The sequence below is a fragment of the Protopterus annectens genome, chromosome 8.part1 (assembly GCF_019279795.1).
Source record: "Protopterus annectens isolate FY-2018-M chromosome 8.part1, PAN1.0, whole genome shotgun sequence".
In the NCBI taxonomy this organism is placed as follows: Eukaryota; Metazoa; Chordata; order Ceratodontiformes; family Protopteridae; genus Protopterus; species Protopterus annectens.
Genome location: NC_056742.1, coordinates 98,620,162 through 98,643,265, shown reverse-complemented (window position 1 = coordinate 98,643,265; position 23,104 = coordinate 98,620,162). Strand labels below are relative to the sequence as shown.

At 39.0% G+C, this 23,104-nt stretch overlaps 1 protein-coding gene across 1 annotated transcript in view; it reads right to left on the bottom strand.

The window, feature by feature from the left end:
• The window catches only part of MVD (mevalonate diphosphate decarboxylase), a 372,131-nt gene that overhangs the window by 70,626 nt on the left and 278,401 nt on the right, over nt 1-23,104 (bottom strand). The window contains exon 9 of the mRNA XM_044081710.1: nt 3,209-3,317. Coding sequence (XP_043937645.1) covers nt 3,209-3,317 — 109 coding nt within the window. The remainder of the gene's footprint in view (nt 1-3,208; nt 3,318-23,104) is intronic.

Sequence of the window (23,104 nt, the reverse complement as noted above, 5' to 3'; positions counted from 1 at the left end):
TTCCAAAAATACAAGTATATCCACCCTCATGCAGTCTTATGCCTCATAAATGCTCCAGTATGTATTTAAATTAATTACATCGTTAACAAGTGACTGCAGTAAGACAAAATTAATAATGGACACACCACTGAATGCAATTCATCACAGGCATTTTGTCAAGTCCTACTTGGCAGAGTGCCATAATAAATGCAAGGCCAGTTGGCCCAACGTCTTCCTGTAATAAAGGCAGAAGGCACTGACTTTAGGACTAATGACTGGGGCAAGGTTGGAGCTGGACTGAAGGCTTACCGTTAGGACTAGATTTAGAGTGCGGGTTAGGCTTAGGATTAGACTGAATGCTAATGTTTGGATGCATAATGGATGTTATTTCTGCATAGTAGTTACGTTGTTGTGTTTAAAATAATGTGGCACTTATCATCAATGATTGTTTTATGGAATCCCAATCAAAAACAGCCCACTGCACTGAATGGCTTCAAATCTAAAACCCTACATGAAGTTGAGAGCAATCGTCTCATACCAATTTGCAGAGGGCTTTGGCCTCGTATCTCATTTACTCCAATAGCCTACCACAAGGTTGAATAATCTTGAGGTGGGATAAAAACATTGTAGATTGTAATCTGTTCAATGGAGCAGAGTTAATGCAACTGAGATTTGTTTAAAAGCATCTCTAATTACATAAATTAACCACTTAAAATTATGTTTCTGTTTGCATTTTCAGCATTTTTTTCTGAATGTGTTTTCAACGAGCTGGTCACTGATCTCTGGATTCTCTGACTCTTCATATTGTGATATACCTTGTCTATCCTGGCGATTGTTTATATTAGAACACACCAGAATGCACAGCACACCGCCCAGTGTGCCATGGGCAGACACTGCAACTATAATTAGTAAATACAATTTTATTATTTTAAACTCTTCTTAATGAGTAGAGAGATTAAAATAATAGACATTTTAATGTCCATCAGGGGGCTTTGCCCCCCCCCCTCACCCTTTCACTCTCAATAAGTTAGCAATGCCCAATATTAGAGTTTCAAGATATTTTTTACTTAAACTTTCTTAAACCGTTCAGTCCTCACAATAAAAATAACATTTAAAGACAACTGGCATACTTAAATGACAGCCCCATCAGAATGTCAATCAAGTCAACACTGTCCACAACTGCATGAACACTGATGGTGTGTCCCAATATAAACCATCACCTCTAACCCACAGTACTAATCCTCTGAATGGCCATATTCTGAACGGTTACTACATTCCCTATTTAGACATGTAGCTGCAGAGGTCTCATTAGTCAGTGGATTCACAAGTACAAGCAGCTGGCCTGCAAAGTTTAGAAAAAGGCTTCTCTCCACTTCAAAATAAAAAGTCTGCAGCAAATGTTTGATATCGTTCACAGTTCTTGTCAACTTTACCTCTGAAGATATCATAATTTTTCACTCTTTATTGAGGGACTGACACTCTTTTCTCCAGTCAAAATATAGGAAATGCTACACTGATGATTTCATTCTTGGACAAGAGATGTTGTTAACAATTATTGTTCATAAGTAACCAGAGCAGGACTGCACCAGTTTAAAAATCTTTCCTGTATGTTTTTTCACTTTCTTCCAAAACTATTAAATACATTATAGTTCTAAATACTTCATCAAGATTTCCTTCAGACAGTTTAATTGAAACAATAATCATCTCAAAATCCCACTGGTTCCTTCAGTAGCATTCCTGCCTCATACACTGCATATAATGCTTGCCATAGTTACTGGGTATAATGTATGCCTTACAAACGGTAAATGACATTTCTTCTGTCTATCCATTCCTATAATTCTCTAACCAGACTGCGTCTTGGAGCTGAAAAGATCACTTGCAACACTTTGGAAAACTGTCTCAATGGCCACAATTACTATTGTTCTTTCTCCTTGTAAGGAGCCCCAGTTACTAATTGCTTTTCATGTATCCTGCTCCTTTGACCTTTTCTTTAACAAATTCTGATACAATTCCCTCCACATTCACAATATTTTCCACTGTTTTATTCACCAGACCCTTTCCATCCACACTCGTCTTACTTCCACAATGACTCACTCTGTATGTGTTCATTCGCTTCTGAGTTTGTTCCTACACTTTCACAACAGCTATTCATATCTGTATTTCGCTGCATGGTACAATTCTTTGTAATTCAATTGTGCCAGTGCTACACATCCAAACCATCAAATGCTCTGCCTTCTCCACTATTTCCCCCTATCCAATAAGAATATAATGCATCACACCACTATATACATTTGTAGGCATAGTTTACGGTTTCATATCCTTTTTTCCAGTACACTTTCAAAAACTGACAACAAGTAGCTCACGAGCTTCCAGCCTCTCCATGTTACTCTTTTGGGTTCATACATCTTCCTAGATTCCTGGATTCTATCTGTCACAAAGTAGTTGATTTCCATTGTGTCTGGCAAAATTTCACCTAGTCAGTGTAAATACAATCCTGGCCCTTCCCTGAAAAACTGTTATAGGCTCAAGTAGGAGGTAGTCAGTCAACATAGTAAAAATAAATATTCAAGATTAGACATTTTTATTCTGCAAAACTAACTTAATCATGAATCAAAACCAAATATATATATATTACTGTGTGCTCACTTAGCCGTCAGAATCTACTGGTGCCCACAATGAACCATAAATCCAAACTCTGTGACTGACAGGGATAGACAATGTATAATATCATGCATTCATCCAGTTAGGTGCTTTTCTTTCCTAACTCAAAGGAAATCTGTTACAATACATTAATGTGCTAATTGTGCCACCTTTTAAAAATGTACATTATTAGGGTAATACTCAATATGCTTGGACCAGACCACCTTACCAGTTAACAAATAAATCAGTAAATATATATTACGAAAAAATATCAGTATTGCCACAGCAGTGAATGGCAAAAACTGAATTCCATCACAGAGACCTTTAATCTGAAAACATATTTATTATTCCAGGGTCAGCTTTGGATATTCATCTTATTATTATCATATTTGTTAAAGGCACATGGAGGCAATTTTCAAGTTTGTGATTTTTCAATCAGTTTAGTCAGCAAATCACAACTCAAACAATTCCATTATAGTCTTCCCTTCCACCTAACAAGACAGTTCAAAATGCACCACTTTCTTTAATGCAGACATATTGTACCGCTATTAGACAGCATACAATTTGCTGCCTTAGCATTCACCCTTACCTTTGTGCTGATGATGTACTGTATCCCTCCTGGACACGGTTCCATCCCAATGGAAGCAGTGATATTCCCTGAAAGAGAGATGCTTTCGAATGATAAACCCTTTACAAACCTAAAAGTAAAACAGAACTTTAAGTTACGTTTTGCACTGTTAAAACTCAGTCATTCTTAGCAGTTACCACTACCACCACATTAAAGGATTTTACTGTACAGTTAAATACAGCAAAATTGTATAACATGACAGAGAAGCAGATTGCAAAATCAGAAAGAATGAACATTAATGCAAAACTGGGAAGCAAAGACAACAGTACTTATTTCTACAAAATATACATTTTGTGCTTGGTTTTAGCAATTTCCAGAAAATTCACTGACTGTTCATAACTTGTACAGCCCTGAATATGAAACCTGGCATTTCTTAAGTTTGTCTTATTAATGGCAAAAAGCCCAAATTCTAAAGATCCTGTGAGAATCTATAGTACAGTTCAGCATTTTATTATTTAGGAGATTTTGTTTCCTCAAGTTATTTCTATGTCTGCAGTTCAGTTACTGTTGGATGTTGGCAGCTAACAATGTGAATGCACACATTCTTTGAGCTGTCATAGCAAAGCAATTACATAAAAATTCATTACAGAAGTGTATTAATAGGACACCTTTCTGCAGTGGGCATTAACATGGGACTGATGTATTAGGCTAAACAAAAACTGACTTTTTCAGTAGCGTTTTGCACGCAGGTAACTCTCCTAACCCAAAAGATTCTACAGAGTACCAGGATACACAATAAACAATCTTTTTATATTTCTGCAGTTCTCCTCTCCATAAAAATTCCATATGAAGTGAAGATGAACATCCCAAGAAGAACCGATGGACTCCAGTCCAAGAACAAGGCATTCTTCCCAAAAAAGGGAAAATACTGTTAAAAATTGGACTCGAAGACCTACTGCAACAGTTCTTGTTGAGCAGCTTAAATTATATAGTTCATCAGTACATTAATGCCTGTCAAAAAAACAAATGAACTAAGAAATACAGAAGCTATATCCAGGTTGTAATACCTCATACATGCTATAGACCAAATGGTGGGTTACACAGCTGTGAACAGTTAAAATACTCCTGAAGCACAACATATGGAAACCACCCTCTGCAATGCACTGACCATGGATTCTTCTACTGAAATGGTTACCGGTCTTATAGTGACACCAGATAATACTGAACAGTCACTCAGGCACTCATTGTTTGGAAACTGGATGACCAATCAGAACCTTGGAAAAAAAGATACAGGGTTTTATTTTTGATATATGTATTTTTTTATTATCACCATATTTTAGTAGCAGGGGATTAAGCTAGACCTGAGGGATCTTTGCAGCTACCAGACAGACACAAGACATAATAAATCTAAGTAAAAAATAATACATAAGGTCGGAAACAACAAATATATAATTAACTGATCCAAAAATAACCTGCATTTAGGTTAAGACAATCATATAATACTGCAAATCAGTATATGATTTATCCTAGCATCGTAATTAAGTCGTGAAATATGTTTAATTATTTCTGTGATTTTATAGTTACGACTAATTATTTCAGTAAATAAGGCTATAATGCTGGCAAAAAAGTAGGCTGTTCACCCATGCTGCAGACAGTCTAAGTTCAACAGTCTGGGTTGCAAAGGCTGAACAGGGCACTGACATGTTGAGAATCAGATCACTGGGTCACTTCAGAAGAGTGAACACGGGAATGTGTGCTACTCTGGCTTTCAGCAAAGGCTGATGGTACTGCAAAACCAGGACTTTTGGAGACAGCCAGTTAGACACCAGGAAGCAAACAGAGTGAAATGCTCATACAAAGCTATCTTCAGTTCTCAAACAACTTAGTCTCTGTAGGTGAAAGGAAAATAGTGGGAAAAGAAAAAAAACATTCACACCTGCATATGGCTTTCACCCTTGTAAGGGAAAAGAAAAACTTAAGAGGTTATGAGTAAGGAGATGTGCCTGAAGAACAGCTGGCTGATGACCTTTAAAACAAAAATAACTAGTAATTACAATCTTTGAGTTAAGATCTGTGATACCTTAGCCATGAACACTTCTCATCTAAAGTCTTCCTGAATCACAGAGAGCACAGAGAGCCATAGAGCTGATGCAAAGGATGAAAAGCCTCCACCCTGTCCTTTGTTTGAATATACGAGTCTCTGACATAATAAAGGCATGAGGTATATGGCAAGAACTCTGCTTTCTAGGCAAGAGTGCAATTTAAATTCTTTTGCTAAGTGAAGGGCAGTAATTCATACCCAGTAGCTTACTTACCTAAAAAATAGGCCAGACTTTGATTAGATGCCTCACGCTATATGCAATATCCATGAGTTTTGATGGATGGTAACAGACTGAGAGATATTCCTTATTTATCTGTAAGTAGTGGACTCTTCTCAAAACTGCATCCCTGGCTGAAGATGCACAACTTGTCACTTACAGGTTTTCAATAACACCAAAGTGTGACACAGTGGCTGCAGAATGGCCAGTGAGCTCCTGTTCCTTAAAAGAAAGTGGAGGACGCCATGCTCCCGTTTCTTGAAAAGAAAGTGAATGATGCCATGCTCCTGTTCTTTTAAAAGAAAGTGAAGGAAGCCATGCTCCAGTTCCTTTAATAGATAATGGAGGAAGCCATGCTCAAGTTCCTTTAAAAGACAGTGGAGGAAGCCATGCTCCAGTTCCTTTAAAAGTGGAGGAAGCCACGCTCCAGTTCCTTTAATAGATAATGGAGGAAGCCATGCTCTGGTTTCTTTAAAATATAGTGGAGGAAGTCATGTGCCTATTCCTTTAAAAGAAACGGGAGGAAGCCATGCTCTGGTTCCTTTAAAATATAGTGGAGGAAGCCATGCTCTGGTTCCTGTAAAAGACAGTGGAGGAAGCCATGCTCCTGTTCCTGCAAAACATACTGGAGGAAGTCAGTAACTGGAAAAAGCCATGGCAAAAGGTTCCTTTAAAACATAGTGGAGGAAGCCATGCTATGTTTCCCTTAAAGGAAAACTCCACTCTAGAACTACAAAAACTTTTTTTCACTCTGTCTTTGTTTCCTGACCTATTTTAACACCTCAAAAATCACTCTAAGTGCTTTATTTTTAATTTTAGCCTGTTTTCAACAACATGGCTACCAATGGGGCTTGATGTATCAACGTGATCTTGTACTCCCTCAACCCTTTCTCTTTCCCATAATACTTTGTATGACTCATGCCAGACATAAGGAAGTAATTTTGAATTCACATGCCATTGACATGTAATGGGATTTGGGAGGGTCACTGTTATTTTCTTTACCTTCTGTGAAAGGACTGCTTCTTTTCTGGCTCTAATCACCATCATTTATGTTTGGCTCAGATATTGTTTTACACTATACTTAGAAGTTATACAGCTACAGCCAGAAAAGTAACTAAATTGCAGGTCTTTGTTCAATGTTTTCGTTTGTAGTTTAAGAGGAACTGAGAGTCCCCTCCCCCCACACTACTGCAGAGATGTTAAAACTGTCACTGCACTGACAGAACCTTGCAGAATCAATTCCTCTTAAAACTACAAAAGAAAACCCAGGATGATGCCACTGAAGTCTGACCTTCTGTCCATACTTACACAAACTACTTCCCCACTCACACATCCCCAGTTTGTGACAGGTAAGATGAATAGGTGTGCCAGGAATGTTGGAGTGAAGATCGAGGAGAGGCTTTGGGGCTCTGTTGATGGAAGACTGTTGTAGGTGAACAAAAAAAAAAAGTAAGTAATTTTCATGTCATAAGCACACCCATCATTAAATATGATGATCATTAGCTCTTTAACCAATAGTAAACCATAATACACAAAATCAACAACCTTGCCCAGGTCTACAAAGTCAGCACTGGTAAAGCAGCCTTTCTCCTGGTTACTGTGTCAGACACAGTCCACAATGGTTTTAGCTCTGCAGGTTGAGTTGAAGCCAGGCTTTGACCTAGACATGATGCCAAGCTTACTTGGTAAATCCTTAATACATTCCTCAAAGATAACAAGAATACTGGTTTGTAACAGCAACAACATCCTTTAGATGAATAAACAATGTTTTCCATATGACTGGAACAATACATGGAAGAAAGAAAGAAAGAAAGAAAAGTTTATGAACTGCATCAGAGGGCTTGGCTAGTCCACATATTGGAGGAATCTAAGCTGTTGGATATCAAATGCACAGCTTCATTATTTAGGCAGAGTGGCAAGTGATTTATAACTTTCTTCACTTTGCCTGCTTAAAAATCGTAGTCAGAATTTAAGGGATGAAGGAATAATGGTATAATTACCAAACAACGCATGAGAGGAGACATTACTAACTATACCCTGAAGTACCTTAGCAACTTGCATCAGAGAGAAAATGTGACTACCAGGTATTAGGACATCTGCCGTTTGTCTATGCCTTTCAAATGATTCCCTCAGACTACAGACCTTCAGGATTTTCCACTGAGGTCAGCTTACTAAATCTGGACATATAATGTTTTGCCATCACATTTACTTGAAGTACTCGTTTTTAAGGCAAAAAAAAAAAGCTTAATCCTCAGGGAAACCTTAAATATTGGCCTTAACTTTGCTCTCTTTCTTTTTTTAATCTTTAACTATTAAGTCAGTCAAGCCATTTACAGAATTCATTTCTAACTCCTCTCATTTTAAGAATAGTATTTCTCCTCTAAGTTTGGAGCTCACCAATGTGTGACAACACATTGCACACTGAAAATGTGGACATTATCTTGGGGATTTCTTTCTTCTGCATGAGATAACTAGCACTTACAGCTGATATTTACAACTGCATTGAAATGCTCCCATGTCATATGAGCTTCTGAGGCTTGTTATTGATTATTAAGCCCATCATTGAGTCAACATTTTGGAAGACCTTGTCAAATCTGAGATGAACTGCACATGTCCTATTTCCAGGCTGACTGGAAGATGACCTTGCAGTAGTCCACTCCATCCGAGATTTAGCTTCCTTTCAAAATGGGAACATTCTCTCACAGTGAAATCCAGAAGCTGATATTTTTGTTCACCTGTAATTACACAACTTTTTGAGAGCACTATGCAGGGGATTTAGACTGCAGGTACTCTGTTTACAGACTCTGCCCCAACTAAGACATTCAATAACATCCCAAATATTTTCTGATGTTACATCTACAGCAAACAGGAGCTTTGGATGACTGGGAAGGGTCTGTTTAGAAGAAGTATCCTCCTCCCACTCCTCTCTTCTAAACCTACAAATGACTGGTAATTGCACAGCAGTTTGAGGGCAATGATGGACTCGGAATTTAAAAATCTCAGTGGCATTTAGAAGATTAAGTAGAATAAAAAATCTTAATCTGAAATGAAACAATTAAAGGTCCTTCTACCTTCTGAAACTTCTGTAAGACAGCAACAAATGCAAAAAAGTGGTACATATCCCAACCCTAGGACCAGGAAAGCTCACGCTTCATTAAAAGACCAACATTCCCAAATGGAAGAATACTTTGCTTGACATATCCCAGAATTCTCCCCTTACTTTCAGTAAACATATCTGGTAGGACATAAAACAGTGACATTATGAATATGTGAACCAAAATATAAAATGGTAATCCCATCAACATGAACAGCATTATAGAGTTTGTGGCAGGGTATGTTCCAAGAATGCCTGATACTTTTGTCCCTCCCACCAGAAGTTACATACTACTAGCAAATTAAAATTAGTGTTTTTAGGGGAGAGGACGAACCACAGAAGAAAAAGGAAGAATAAGCATTACACAAAGCTAATCAAAACATGGGCATTCAATGTATAAAAAGTAGTAAGGGCACACCATTAAACATTCGGGGTGGGAAATTTTCATTACTAAGATAACTGCAAAATTAAATGAAAATGACAAATTAGTAAAATAATTATTTATATTAATTAACCAGGGTAGAACACTGACCCATATGGACCAATTCCAGGTTCAGTTTTGGAAATAAAATAAAATAAAAGATAAAATAAAAACAAAAAGAGTACAAATATGAAGACGTACAAAGCATCAATCAATGGATAAACATTGTTTTGACTTTCGGTGTAGTTAAATAGTCATTTATATTTTGTCAGACTTCAAAACAAAATAGTGCTTTTTAATGCACTAAGTATGTCAGAATAGCAGGAACTGAATTTGTTGTGCAACTGTTTTTCAGAATATTTATATAGACACAACAGTATGTACAGATTATACATTATGGCCAAATAAAGTGAAATTATTCAAACCGAAAATGTGTGAATTACACACTATAACATACTATGTCACTGACAGTATTAATTAGAAGGGATATACAAGGCACATCTGATTAACCTTGTAAGCCAGATGCACTCAAAGCATGAATCACAAAAAGTGAATTGACAAAAGAAATCTATACTGCACCACTGTGTCACAGCAAATCTAGCAATAACCATTAAATTCATTCGAACTGTTATAGTCCCTAACCATAAGTTATCGTGTTGTGAAAAGTAAAGAAATGTTAGGTTTAATTTTTAAATACCAGAATAAATTAATAACCAAGCAAATTAAATACAAGGAAATAACACAAAAATGACGTCATAAAAACTACAGAACATGGCACAATAAAAACAAGAGAAGGACCTTTAATTGAGGTACAAATTAAAGCACAAGGAAATTAACATGCACATCAAAGGATAATGACAAAATGACAGACTCGGGATGGCACAGACATATCCAGATTACAAGCCATAGTGTTTAACAATAGCATAAAGCATTACTTCTAGTTTATGTAATAGCAGTTAACACACAATTACCAGCAAAACCTTAAGATTATAATTCTAAGCTGCCAGTCAGGAAATAAAAAGTAATTATGTATCACTGCACTAATTATAATATTAATATTCCTTTTACTGTCTTAAATTCGTGAAGATCAAATGCAGCAACAGCACCTAAAAATTATTAAAATGTTACTTACACACACACACATATATATATATATATATATATATATATATATATATATATATATATATACATATGTGTATGTGTGTGTGTGTGTGTGTGTGTACATGTATATATATATATGTATATATACATATATATGTGTGTGTGTGTGTGTGTGTGTATGTATATATATATATATATATATATATATATATATATATATATGTGTGTGTGTGTGTGTGTATGTGTATATATATATATATATATATGTGTGTGTGTGTGTATATATATATATATATATATATATACACACACACACACACACACACACACACACACACACACACACACACACACACACACACACATATTATATACAGTGGATATAAAAAGTGTACACATCCCTGTTAAAATGCCAGGTTTTTGTGGTATAAAAAAATTAGACCACAATAAATAATTACAAAACTTTTCCCACTTTTAATGTGATCTATAAGGTATGCAATTCAATTGAAAAACAAACAAATCTGTTGGAGGGAAAAATATAAAAAATAAAAAACAGACAATAAGCTGGTTGCATAAGTGTGCACACCCTTAAACTAATACTTTGTTGAACCACCTTTTGATTTAATTACAGCATTCAGTCCTCTTGGGTAGGAGTCTATCAGCATGGCACATCTTGACTTGGCAATATTTGCTCACTCTTCCTTGCAAAAGCACTCCAAATCTATCAGATTGCAAGGGCATCTCTTGTGCAAAGCCCTCTTCAGGTCACCCCACAGATTTTCTATTGGATTTAGGTCTGGACTCTGGCTGGGCTATTCCAAAACTTTAATTTTCTTCTGGTGAAGCCATTCTTTTTTTGATTTGGAAGTATGCTTGGTGTCATTACCATGTTGAAAGGTGAAATTCCTCTTCAGCTTTCTAGCAGACGCTTGAAGGTTTAGGGCCAAAAGTGACTGGTATTTGGAACTGTTCATAATTCCCTCCACTTTGACTAAAGCCCCAGTTCCAGCTAAATAAAAGCAACCCCAAAGCATCATACTGCCACCCCACCATGCTTCACCATGGGGATGGTGTTCTTTTGCTGATACAAAGTGTTGCTTTTGTGCCAAATGTACCCTTTGGAATTGTGGCCAAAAAGTCTAACCTTGGTCTCATCAGACACATAACACATTTTCCTACATGCTTTTGGGAGACTTGATGTATTGTTTTGAAAATTTTAGCCAGGCCTGGGTGTTTTTCTGTGTATGAAAAGGCTGTCTTGCAACCCTACCCCATAGCCCAGACATATGGAGAAGACGGGAGATTGTTATCACATGTAGTATATAACCAGTACTTGCCAGAAATTCCTGCAGCTCATTCAGTGTTGCTGTAGGTTTCTTGGCAGCCTCCCTGACCAGTTTTCATCTCGTCTTTTCATTAATTGTGGAGGGACGTTCAGTTCTTTGCAACATCACTGTTGTCCCATATTTTCTCCACTTTTTGATGACGATCTCCACTGTGTTCCATGGTATATCCAATGCTGTGGAAATTTTTTTGTAACTTTCTCCTGACTGATACCTTTCAACAATGAGATCCCTTTGATGCTTTGTAAGCTCTTTGCGAACCATGGCTTTTGCTGTAGCAGGCAACTGAGTAAATGTCAGGAAAATCCAACTAGGACAGCTGAACTTTATTTGGGGTTAATCAGAGTCTCTTTAATTGATGGCACGTGTGTACCCAAGAAGACTGAATGCTGTAATTAAATCAAAAGGTGCTTCAACAAAGTATTAGTTTAAGTGTGTGCACACTTATGCAACCAACTTATTGTACATTTTTTTATTTTTTATACAGATATTTTTTTCAATTGAATGTGGTCTCATTTTTTTTATATCACAAAAACTTGGCATTTTAACAGGGGTGTGTACACTTTATATATATATATATATATATATATACACACACATATACACACACACACACACATATATATATATATATATATATATATATATATATGTTTTAATATATATGTTTTATTTTACATTTTTATATACATATATATATATATATATATATATATATATATATATATATATATATATTGTGTCTTTCGGCTTTTCCTGGTTAGGGGTCGCCACAGTGGAACTCCGGTCCGCTAATGATTGGCAGTAGCTTTTTACATACTGGCTTGCTGGGCCTAACGCACAACCTTCAGCGAAAGAACACCCATTCACGCATGTCGCCACACAGAAGACGCTCTGAGAATCGAACAGTCAACGTCTAACTGTGAGGCGACAACGCTACCACAGCACTATACATATACATATATATATATATATATATATATATATATATATATATATATATATATATATATTACATTTTTATATATATATGCGCTCGTGTGTATACTGTTTTAGTCTAATAAACTACCTCTACTTTACAATGCTAAAGCCATAAAAAGGCTGAAGACTGGCAGAGCATGTTATTACTTCTGTAGAAATCCAGATTCCTGGCAACACATGTATTTCATGAAATATTTGTTTCTCTTTTAAAATTCAGATAAAACAGAATTATGATGTTCACTAAACATGCAAGTTTTAATGCAGGTACCACTTCTTATATTTGCTTGCTTCAATCCTAAAATTTAAACCAAGTAAGCCAGGGAACATATGTCCAGTCAGGTAATTATGTCACTTACTTGGCAATCTGTTCATATTAGAATTCAAGCTGCCCAAATACAGAGTAATACTGTTCAAGTCCAGGCATAGGTAAATATTAAATGCATGTAGTAAACACTTGCAACAAAATAGAATTAAAAGACAGCCTGAAAAATACACTTTGTATGATGCACCTAACTGGCTTAAACATGTAATTAGCTGCTTAGATTTTTTTCAGAAAACAGAATTGAAGGCAGAATGAATGTCCTGCCACCTACTACCTTTCAAACTGATGATAATTTTAATAGATTATACAAGCAAAATTTACATGTAATTGTAACACAGCTAAACCTTAAATGAATGCATCAAGAGGGAGTCCCAAAAATAAAATTACATAGGAAGCAACCACTCTTAACTACAGGACTCAATCCATGTGCTTATTTTTAGCACTAATAATCACTATGGGAATGACAATACTCTGTGAACGTCAAAGTATTCCATCTGCAGAGAAATTAAATGCTTAGTTATGGACCGAAGCACAGCATCATATGGTAATAACCAAGAGAAACTAATTATTGCACTTAAATCTAGTTCAATATAAATTTAGCAATGGTTATCACTCACCAAATAATAATACATCAGGAAGAGTGCCCACAAAATGAAGAAAGTACAGTAGTGTACATTTACCATAAATGTAGATGTTCGAGTGTATTCACTGTTGCAGTCATTACATTTGGGTTATCTGCCTGCAGGTAGCTCTCAGTCTCAGCCAGCCTGAATATCAAAGTCTTGGGTCCTGCGTCGGATGCTGTCTTTTCTTCCATGACGTCAGGTTGTCAGGGGTATAAAGCATGCAGCCGATGCCATTACATCAGTTTTTCTTGCCCCAGATGTCAGGTGCCCCCATAATGGGGAGCAATTATATATAAGGTTACACCTCCAACTAAAAGCAAATACACCAGAAAGCTGAAATAACTAAAGAAGAAGAAAGGTATAGCCAAGAGAAGTCAGGGGGCTGGAGGGAGGGTAACCAGGACTGCAACAGTGAATACACTCGGACATCTACATTTATGGAAAGTGTACACAACTGTACTATGTTCTTCGTGTTTCACTGTTGCAGTCATCACATTTGGGTAGATTCCCAAAGCTAAGGAAGGGAGGAGGAAGGTATAGAGCATTAGGACCAGCTATTAAGCCCTGCAAGACTGCAGTGGCAAAACCAGCTCTGGATTTAGAAAACATAGGCAAGGGGATTGGTGAAGGTAAGTACAGAGCTCCAGGTAGCAGCTTCTAGGATGTCCCTGGTAGGGACACCTCTGAGAAAGGCTGTAGAGGTAGATGCAGCCCTGGTAGAATGTGATCTTATCCCCTGTGGGGTAGGTTTTCCATGGTGCTTATAGCAGAAATAAATGCAATGGCCTATCCACTTAGAAATGGTTTACTTTGAAATGGCCTTCCCCTCTGCCCCTGTAGCAAAGGCAACTAACAGCTATTCAGTTTTTCTGAGAGGCTTAGTCCTGTCCAAATAAAATCTAAGTTGTCTGTGCACGTCCAAAGAGTGCAATATTCATTCTCCTTTGTACTGTGGATTAGGAAAAAAGGTTGGCAAATGAATGGGCTGATTAAGGGCCACACTGGATACCACCTTGGGCATAAAGGAAGGATTGGTCCTGAGGGACACCCTATCAGCATGGAAGATGATGAAGGGCTCCACTGCCATGAGGACCTCTAATTCAGACACTCTTTTTGCTGAAGTGATGGCTAGAAGGAAGGTTGTTTTCCAAGAAAGGAATTTCAACTCTGCAGTTGCAGCTGGCTCAAAAGGAGGTAGAGTAAGCTTTTACAATACAAAGTTAAGGTCCCAGGGTGGAGTAGGGGCTCTCCTGGGTGGTCTTAATTGTTTGGCCCCTCTGAGGAATTGTTTCAGCAGGGGGTGAGAGAAGAGGGGTGGCTCAGTATTATAATGTGCTGAAATGGCTGAGGCATGAATTTTAACTGATGAGAAGGAAAGGCCCTTGTGGAGCATCTCTGTTAAGTATTGAAGAATATGTGGTAAGCTGGGCACTGTTGTGTCCATCCCCTGAGTCTGGCTCCAGGAACAGTATCTTTTCCACTTTTTCAGCATAGGATTTTCTGGTACTAAGCCTCCTTGCCTCCAGAATGACATCTAGCACCTGCTTACTGAGGGATGTTATTGGAGAGCTCAGGGAATTAGCCAGGCTGCAAGGTTCAGGGTTTGAAGCTGGGGGTGCAGAATCTGGCCCTCCTGCTGGGACAGCAGGGAAGGGGTCTTTAGCAGGTGCCATGGTTCCAGCAGTGACATATTGCACAAGAGGGGGTACCAGTGCTGGCATGGCCAGTCTGGTGCAATCAGTATTGTCCTTGGTTTGTCCTGTTTGATCTTTAGCAGAACTTTCGAGAGGAGAGGCAGAGGGGGAAAGGCATACACTGAGAGGATTTCCCAGGTGAAGGACAGGGCATCCACTTTCCAAGCTAGACTGTGGGAAGTCCTTGTGCAGAATTTGTCCAATTGGTAGTTCTCAGGGGAGGCAAACAGGTTTACCTCTGGGTTCCCCCATTTGTTTCTTAAAATGTTGAATATCTTTGGTTCCAGTTTCCACTCGTGTGGGTCCATGAGATTTCTGCTTAGGTCATCTGCCAGTTAATTTAGCTCGCCTGGCAGGAACTGAGCTTGTAGGTGCACTTGGTAGCTCAAGGCTGTGTTCCACAGAGCCATGGCTAGTCTGCAGAGAGGATACGAGTGGGTTCCCCCCTGCTTGTTTATGTACCACATAACAGTGGTGTTCTCTGTCTTTACCAATAATTGTCCTGGAAGGATGTGGTCCTTGAAGGCTGTCAGGAAATTCTGCACAGCTAACATTTCTTTTTGATTGATATGCAGGTGCATCTGACTCGGGTTCCATTTGCCCTGAATGCACTGCCCTGCCCTGCCCTGCCAAGTGAGCCCCCCATGCATAGTCTGATGCGTTTGTTGTTAGTGTTTGGGCGGCAGGGGGTAGAGTGAATGGCAGTCCCTTGTTGTGGTAGCAGGCCTCTGCCCACCAAAGGAACTCTGTCTTTATACAAGGTATGATAGGAATCATTGACTCCAGGTCCTGAGAATGTTGACACCATAGGCTTTTTAGATACCATTGTAGTTTCCTCATATGCACTCTTGCATATAGAATTAGTAGAATGCAAGAGGCCATGAACCCCAGGGCTTGCAGGATTTTCCTTGCAGATAGCTGGGTCCTTGTGGCCAGTAGTTTGAAGTAGGTTGTCAAGTAAACTTGTTTCTCTGGCGTGAGGTAAGCCATCTGGGAAGTTGTGTTCAAGCTTGCTCCCAGGAATACAATTTGTTGGCAGGGTACTAGATGAGATTTCTTTTCGTTTATGGTGTACCCCAGTGAGGTTAGAAGTTTCTTTACAAATGGCAGATGATTTAGTAGCATGTCCTGGCTTTCTGCCTCAATTAGACAATCGTCCAGGTATGGGTATATTTGAATATTTCTTTGCCTGCAAAATGCAATGACTGGTGCTAGGCACTTTGTGAATACCCTGGGAGCAGTAGATAAACCAAAGGGAAGTGCAGAGAACTGATCGTGCACGTAGCCTGCTCTGAAGCGTAGGTATTTCCTGCAAGATTCCCTTATTGGAATGTGCAAGTATGCTTCCTTTAAGTCTAAGGTTGCCAGCCAGGCATCTTTGCTTAGCATAGGAAGCAGCCGATGAAGTGTTAGCATTTTGAATTTTGGGATTACCAAAAAAGTGTTTAGAACAGAGAGGTCCAGGATAGGATGCCAAGAGCTGTCTTTTTCTGGGTACCAGGAAAAGTCTTGAGTAAAACCCTTGTCCCCTTTCTTCTGCTGGGACAGGTTGAATACCCCTGATACTTAGAAGAGAGAGAACCTGCTGTTGAGCCTCTGCTCACTGATTTGAGGGTAGGTCTGGCCAACCGTTTGGGGTTGGTATGGTGTGGAAGTGGAATCTGTATCCTTGGAAAACTATATTTAAAACCCATTTGTCCTGGATAATGAGTTTCCAGTTTTTTGCATGCAGGGCGATCTTTCCCCCTAAGGGAGCATGCAGTTGAGCAGGGCTTGGAAGGTTTAAGGTTAAGTCATTGTGACAGTTTTCCATAGGGGGTGTCTTACTACTTCCAGCTTTGGAAGTGGGAGACCCCCACTGCTTAGGCCTGTGAGTACCTTGAGACTGTAGCCTAGGTGGTCTGCTGTTCCTGGGTTTGGACTGAGAAGGCCTGGAAGAGACAGGAAAGGACCAATTCTTAGAAGGCCAATGCCTACTGAATCTGGGAGGCTGTACTTGCAGGAAATATTTAACAGTCTGCATAGATTTAGCTCTTTCCTCTATCTTTTTAAGGACTTCTGCTTTGTTGCCAAACAGGTGGTATTGGTTTAAGGGAGCAGCCAGTAATTTAGCTTTAACATGATCTGGCAAATTCTGCTCCTTATGCCAAGCATGCCTCCTAAGAACAAACCCAGTGACAGCAGCCCTGCAAGATGCTTCTAAAGCATCAAAACCACATTGCAAAGTATGTTTACTAAATTGTTCAGCAGAATGCATTAAATCCTGTAATTCTTTATTTTCAGCACAGTCAGGAATCATCATTTTCTGTTTAAGTAGTCCCATAATATGCTGCTGATACTTTAACATATGAAACTGGCAGTTTAAGGCCCTTATGGCCAAAGTAGCAGAAGTGTATACCTTCTTACCCCATCTGTCCAAGGCCCTGGAATCTCCATCAGAGGGGTTAGGGTTTTTGGCAGTAGTAGTCTTAATGCCTTTAGGTCCCTGGGAAATGGTCTCTGGGTCCGCAGTAGGATTCTTGAAGAGGAACTTGTGAGAGTCAGATACTCTATAATACCTGTCAGGTTTCCTGGGAGCTGGAGGTAAAGTGTCTGGGCCAGGCTAGAGTCCAAGAAGGCATCATCTACAATGTCCAAGACAGGAGGGATAGCTAAAGGCCTGTGTTGAGGTAGGAGTAAGAATTCTCTAAGCCTCTTTTTGGAGTCAGAGTAATCCTGGCTTTCCCAGCAGAAATGTTCCCTAAGAGTGTGCAAGGTTTCACCAAAAGAAAAATCTTCTGGAGGGGAAGCAGAGGGAATGGAGTCCTCTGCATCAGAATCCTCATTGGTAGATAAGGGGCAAATCCTGGTAATCAGAAGAAACAGAAATTTCAGAATCCTGATCAGAAGAATCAGAAGGAAAATCAGTTCTAGGTCTCATAGAGGGGGAAGGCTGGCTTCCCCTAATTAAAATAATAAGGTCTTCAGCCATTCTTATCATTTGTTTTTTTAGGCATATGGACCTGACCATGCAGCTTTGACGTCAGTTTTCTAGGCATTGGTCGAGTTTTAGGCCTTAAAGAAGAAGACGGCATCGGTTTGAAATGCAAGTCAGTAGGCCTGAATACACCCTCAGAAGCCGGTGCCTGCACAGCAGCTCCGGACCCATCCAAGGTAGAGACATCTGCAGGTTCCATGGTCGAAGAAGCATCTCGCAGCATACTCCAAATGAGTTTCAGTAGAGGCCTGCTAATCTGAAGTATCGGGTATCAGGGGCTGCGAAAGCACCTCACTGAGTACTGGCAAACTGGCGACTAGCTTAACGGAAGTGTCGTCAGCAGCTTTGGACCTATGCGGTCTGTCTCTGTCTTTATCTTTACATTTTTTTGGAATGTCGGTAGTCGGATGACTTACCCAAGCCATTTCTGGATAGTTAAACTGAGTACCAAAACAGTTTGATGCAAAAATAAACATACAACGAATAGTTTGAGGATTGAATAAGGCACAAAACCGACAGCGAGGGACGTCGTGGTCTGGGCCTAAGCAAGGAATGCAGTACGAATGAAAATCTTTATGAGGTATTTGATTTCCACAGGTAATACAATTGTTAACTTTTACTGACATTGGTTTAGAGCAAGAAAAATGATCCCCAATGGGGTACTTAGCTTTTTTGAAGACTTCTGTTCTGAAACTCAAAAACGAAAATTTCAGGAGTCGGCCGACCGGCACTTGCGAATTGCTTCTGCTTCAGGCACCGCATGGCAAGAAAGACTGATGTAATGGTGTCGGCTGCATGCTTTATACCCCTGACGACCTGACATCATGGAAGAAGAGACAGCATCTGATGCAGGACCCAAGACTTTGATATTCAGGCAGGCTGAGGGCTACCTGCAGGCAGATAACCCAAACGTAATGACTGCAACAGTGAAACACGAAGAACATCTCTCTGTTTTTTAGTCTTCTGAAGCATGGCAAACAAGATCTGAATCTACTGTGCACAGCAGATCATTATGGGGAGAGGAGCTCAAACACTGGAGAAAATCGGAAGTATCCACCTCAGGGTGGATAACTCAACTGTCAAGATGGACGCAGAAGACACTGTACAATCTGTTTATTACAAAATTAAGAGTAAACTATTATACAACTGTTGTAGAATATAATAAATAAATTCTTACATCAATTAATCACCATGAAATCCCTCCTTTATAAGCCCTTTGTTGGGTTTACCTTCAGCAATCACCATAAATCCAAGATCACACACATTTGGGGATATCTGTGTGCTTGCCTGGACTCATGTTATGACATAATGCACCGTTACATAAGACAGCAATATCCTGAGCCTGTCATTTTACACCATGCCACAAGCAAGTACCTTTATGCAAATCAAGAAATAATAGTGAAGATTTATTTATTCACTTCATGAATATTTGATGCCCCCTTTAAGGAACTACTTAGACAATGCTAGACTACAATCCTGCCTTCTATAAGGTTATGGTGCACCTATATAGATAAATGATACATCATGACTGCTGAGTAATTGATGCCCAGATCATACAGGTGTATAAGCAAAGTCAGGATCACCTGTGAACTGACTTATCAGGAAGTTCTCTTTCCAAATTGCTGTCTCTAATTGGAGTCATACGTCTGTAGAAAACAAAACCTTCTAGTAGTCCAAATAACCTCAGAAACTCCTGTCAGCAGTTTGTCAGGGTCATGGGATCTACATCAGAAGCCAAGTATTAAGGTGGGGCTAGGTGCTGCACCAGCCAAATGAGACATTTCAGGTTAGGACTGGAAGACTTTCCTGCATCCCATTCAACCTAAGAGCATGAAATAATGTACTTCACAGCCATCAAGGTATGATGACAATGAATTTTGTTTTTTGTTTCTTTATCTTTATGTTGAGATATGAAACTGACGGAACTAGAAAGAATGCATAAAAGAATATCCTATGCAAACAGAAAAAAGAATGCAGCTACTGCCCCCCTCCCCACCTGCCACAATACAGTGAGAAGAGAAAGGGATACCCATATAGGTTCATAGGTAACTAATAGTCTAGCTGCCTTTGCAGGCCATTTTAAACCTAGCCAGTTTCCCTTTTTGTGTGCGAATTAATCTATTCCATTTAGTTAGAGATTGGCCTTACCATCCAGTGGTCGATAATTATACATTACCCCTAATGAGAAAAACTGGGATAATTCCATAGATAATATGAATTAACACATGCATGAGATAAAGCATTTAGGAGCTGCCTCTGTCCACAAGTAGTACAGGAGGTAGTCCTGAGGTAAATCTTCTGTTTTCCCTCCACAGATCTATATTGTGCTTAAATATGGGCAGAGAAAAACTTTGCTCCAGAGCAGCGATATCCTCTGCAAGGTATACTTGTCCCTTCAAACCATTCTGTTGATGTTGCAGAAGAGGTTTAGATCTTTAGACCAAGTATTTCTGATGCCATCTGACTTGCTGATGTGCAGTAAATCCATCAGTATTGGGTCAGAGAATGGCTTGCATGCCAGCCACGCCACAGCAGTCAACAGATTACAGAGTACAGGGACAGAGCTCTAAGCTGGTCCATGTATGACATGTTGTTTATGCTTTGTGTCCTTTTAAAAAGTTATCTCTGTGGACATTCCCGTTGTTGCAAATGTCTGGACAGACACATGTCAAAAGTGGCATTATTCTCAATGAATGGCCTAATGAGGCCATTCTGTTCTTTTTTTTTTCACTCTCTGGAGTGCCTCATAGGATCAAAGGAAGTTAATAGGCTATTGGTACTGAAGCCCTTACAAGCCTATCCAAGAATTTAGCCCATGTTCTGACAAGTCAGCACCCGATGCTCCTGCCCAACAAGGACATAGGTGGAATCCCAGGGGTGTATTTTCTGTTCCTTATCCAGTTATCCAGGTTGTGCTTAAAAAGGGTTAATGAGGTACTCTGCTTGATGTGGAGATGGAGTCTATTCCACAGAAGGGGGGGAGTCTCTCGGACACAAATCTGTCCCACCAAGAAGTCCTATTGATGTCACAGACCAGGTTCAGGTCGTGCATGTGAGTTACTCAAGTGAAGCTTGACTTGCAGATATGCAGCAGTCCCATCAAGGCAGGGTCTGAGATTGCTTTGTATGCCAGACAGAGGTCACCTCTAAGGAGTCTGTTTGAGACCGAGTAGAGGGACAGGGCTTTTAGCCTATCTGTGTAGGGTACATGTTTGAGGCCCTGGATTCTCCTGAGGAAGAACCTCTGTGGTCTCTTCAGCTGCTGGCAATGTGCTTTGTGAGGTACATGCCGAAAGGGGCAATGTACTCAATAATAGGTCTTATAAGGGAAGAATACAGTGATGTTATGACCTCCTTGTCCCTGGATGAGATACCCTTACTAATGAGGTGGGCTATGTAGAAAGCTTTCTGTACAACGGAGGCAACATGGTCAAAAAGTCAGTTTGCTATCAACCTGGCTGCCTAAATCCCTCATGACAGATTGCGTGCTTAGGACCTTCTTATTAAAGTGATAATTTGCCGGGATGTCACTCCACCCAAAGGAATGATGATGCATTTTTTTTAATTCAGTTTGAGGCCACGTTTCTGGCACCAGTCATTTGTTTGAGTGAGACCTTCTTGGAGGATGGCCAAATCACTAGGGGAATTGATGACAGCCCCCAGCTTGCAGTCATCTGCAAACGTGGTAAGCCATTGCCCACTGGTTTTGGCCTGCACCTCAGAAAAGTATATCCCGGAGAGGCGGAGCCTAGATTGCCAACTGAGAGCAGTGAATTTTGAGAGCTCCATAAACTAGTATAATATAGGAAAATTTTATTATTTTCAAGTTTAAAACATCAGAAATCTATAGATAAACTACTAAACTACATAAATATCAATTTTGGTGGAGATGTACAAAGATATTCCTGTCAAGTAACTTGGGAGATATATTGAGTCACTGAATATGAACAACAAGGAATTCTCATCCAGATGCTGCTTTGAAAAAAGAACTGCAACTGATGACATCTACCTTACAGGAAGTATCTTTGAAGATGGATAGCTTTAAAAATGACTTGGAAAACCTCAAATTAAATTCTCAAAAACAGACTGATACTCTTAAGGAACTATTACAGCAACACCATACAAAAATAACAAATATAGAGACTTCTCTAAATGACACTGAAGGGAAACTCAAAGAGGAAGAATTTCAAAAAGAATTTCTGTTTAAACAGAATACATGGCTGCTTAACAAAATAGATGACTTAGAAAAGAGGGAAAGGAGAAACAACATAAAGATCTTTGGTCTGCCTGAAAACACTGAAGGAGAAGACATTATTTAATTCTTAACAACCTGGATTCCTGAATTTTTAGACTTGAAGAAGGACTTTCATTTGGAATTGAAAGGGTGTATAGAGGCACTGTGGAAAACTGCTTTTATCCTCCACCTAGATTCATAGTTATAACATTTCTTTCATTTCTGACAAGGAACTAATATTAAAATCTGCTTGGAGAAAATCATCCTTAAAATACAATCAAAGCCTGACAAGGTTTGACAATGATTATCCTTCCAGAATACTAGACAAAAGAAAAAAAGTCTGGCCAATAATAAAACTGTTGAAACAAAACAACATTAAACCATAGCAGGCCTTTCCAGCCAAGATAAAAATACTTTTTGCCAATGAGATGAGAACCTTTAAAGACTTAGAAGAAGCTACTATATTTATCAAAAACAACATAGTGTCTATCCCAGAAGAAATGGAATGGATCGCCCCTACTCTTAAAAGAATAAAAGAAACAAATCCTTGGACTGATGCTAGAAAGAAGAAACAAAAAACTGACTCCAAGATTGCTGTCCCAAAAAATAACTCTTGCAACTACATCTCTTAAAGTATCAACTGATATGTTACATCTCTTGTCATCTGTTTTTATTTAAAAAAGGAGGGTTTCTTAAACAACTGAGAAACAGTAACGATTTATTCAGAATGTTCAAAGAGTGCAATAATTCTTCACAAACAATGGTAGGTCAAGATGGGTTACCATTTACATTATTGGGAAGGA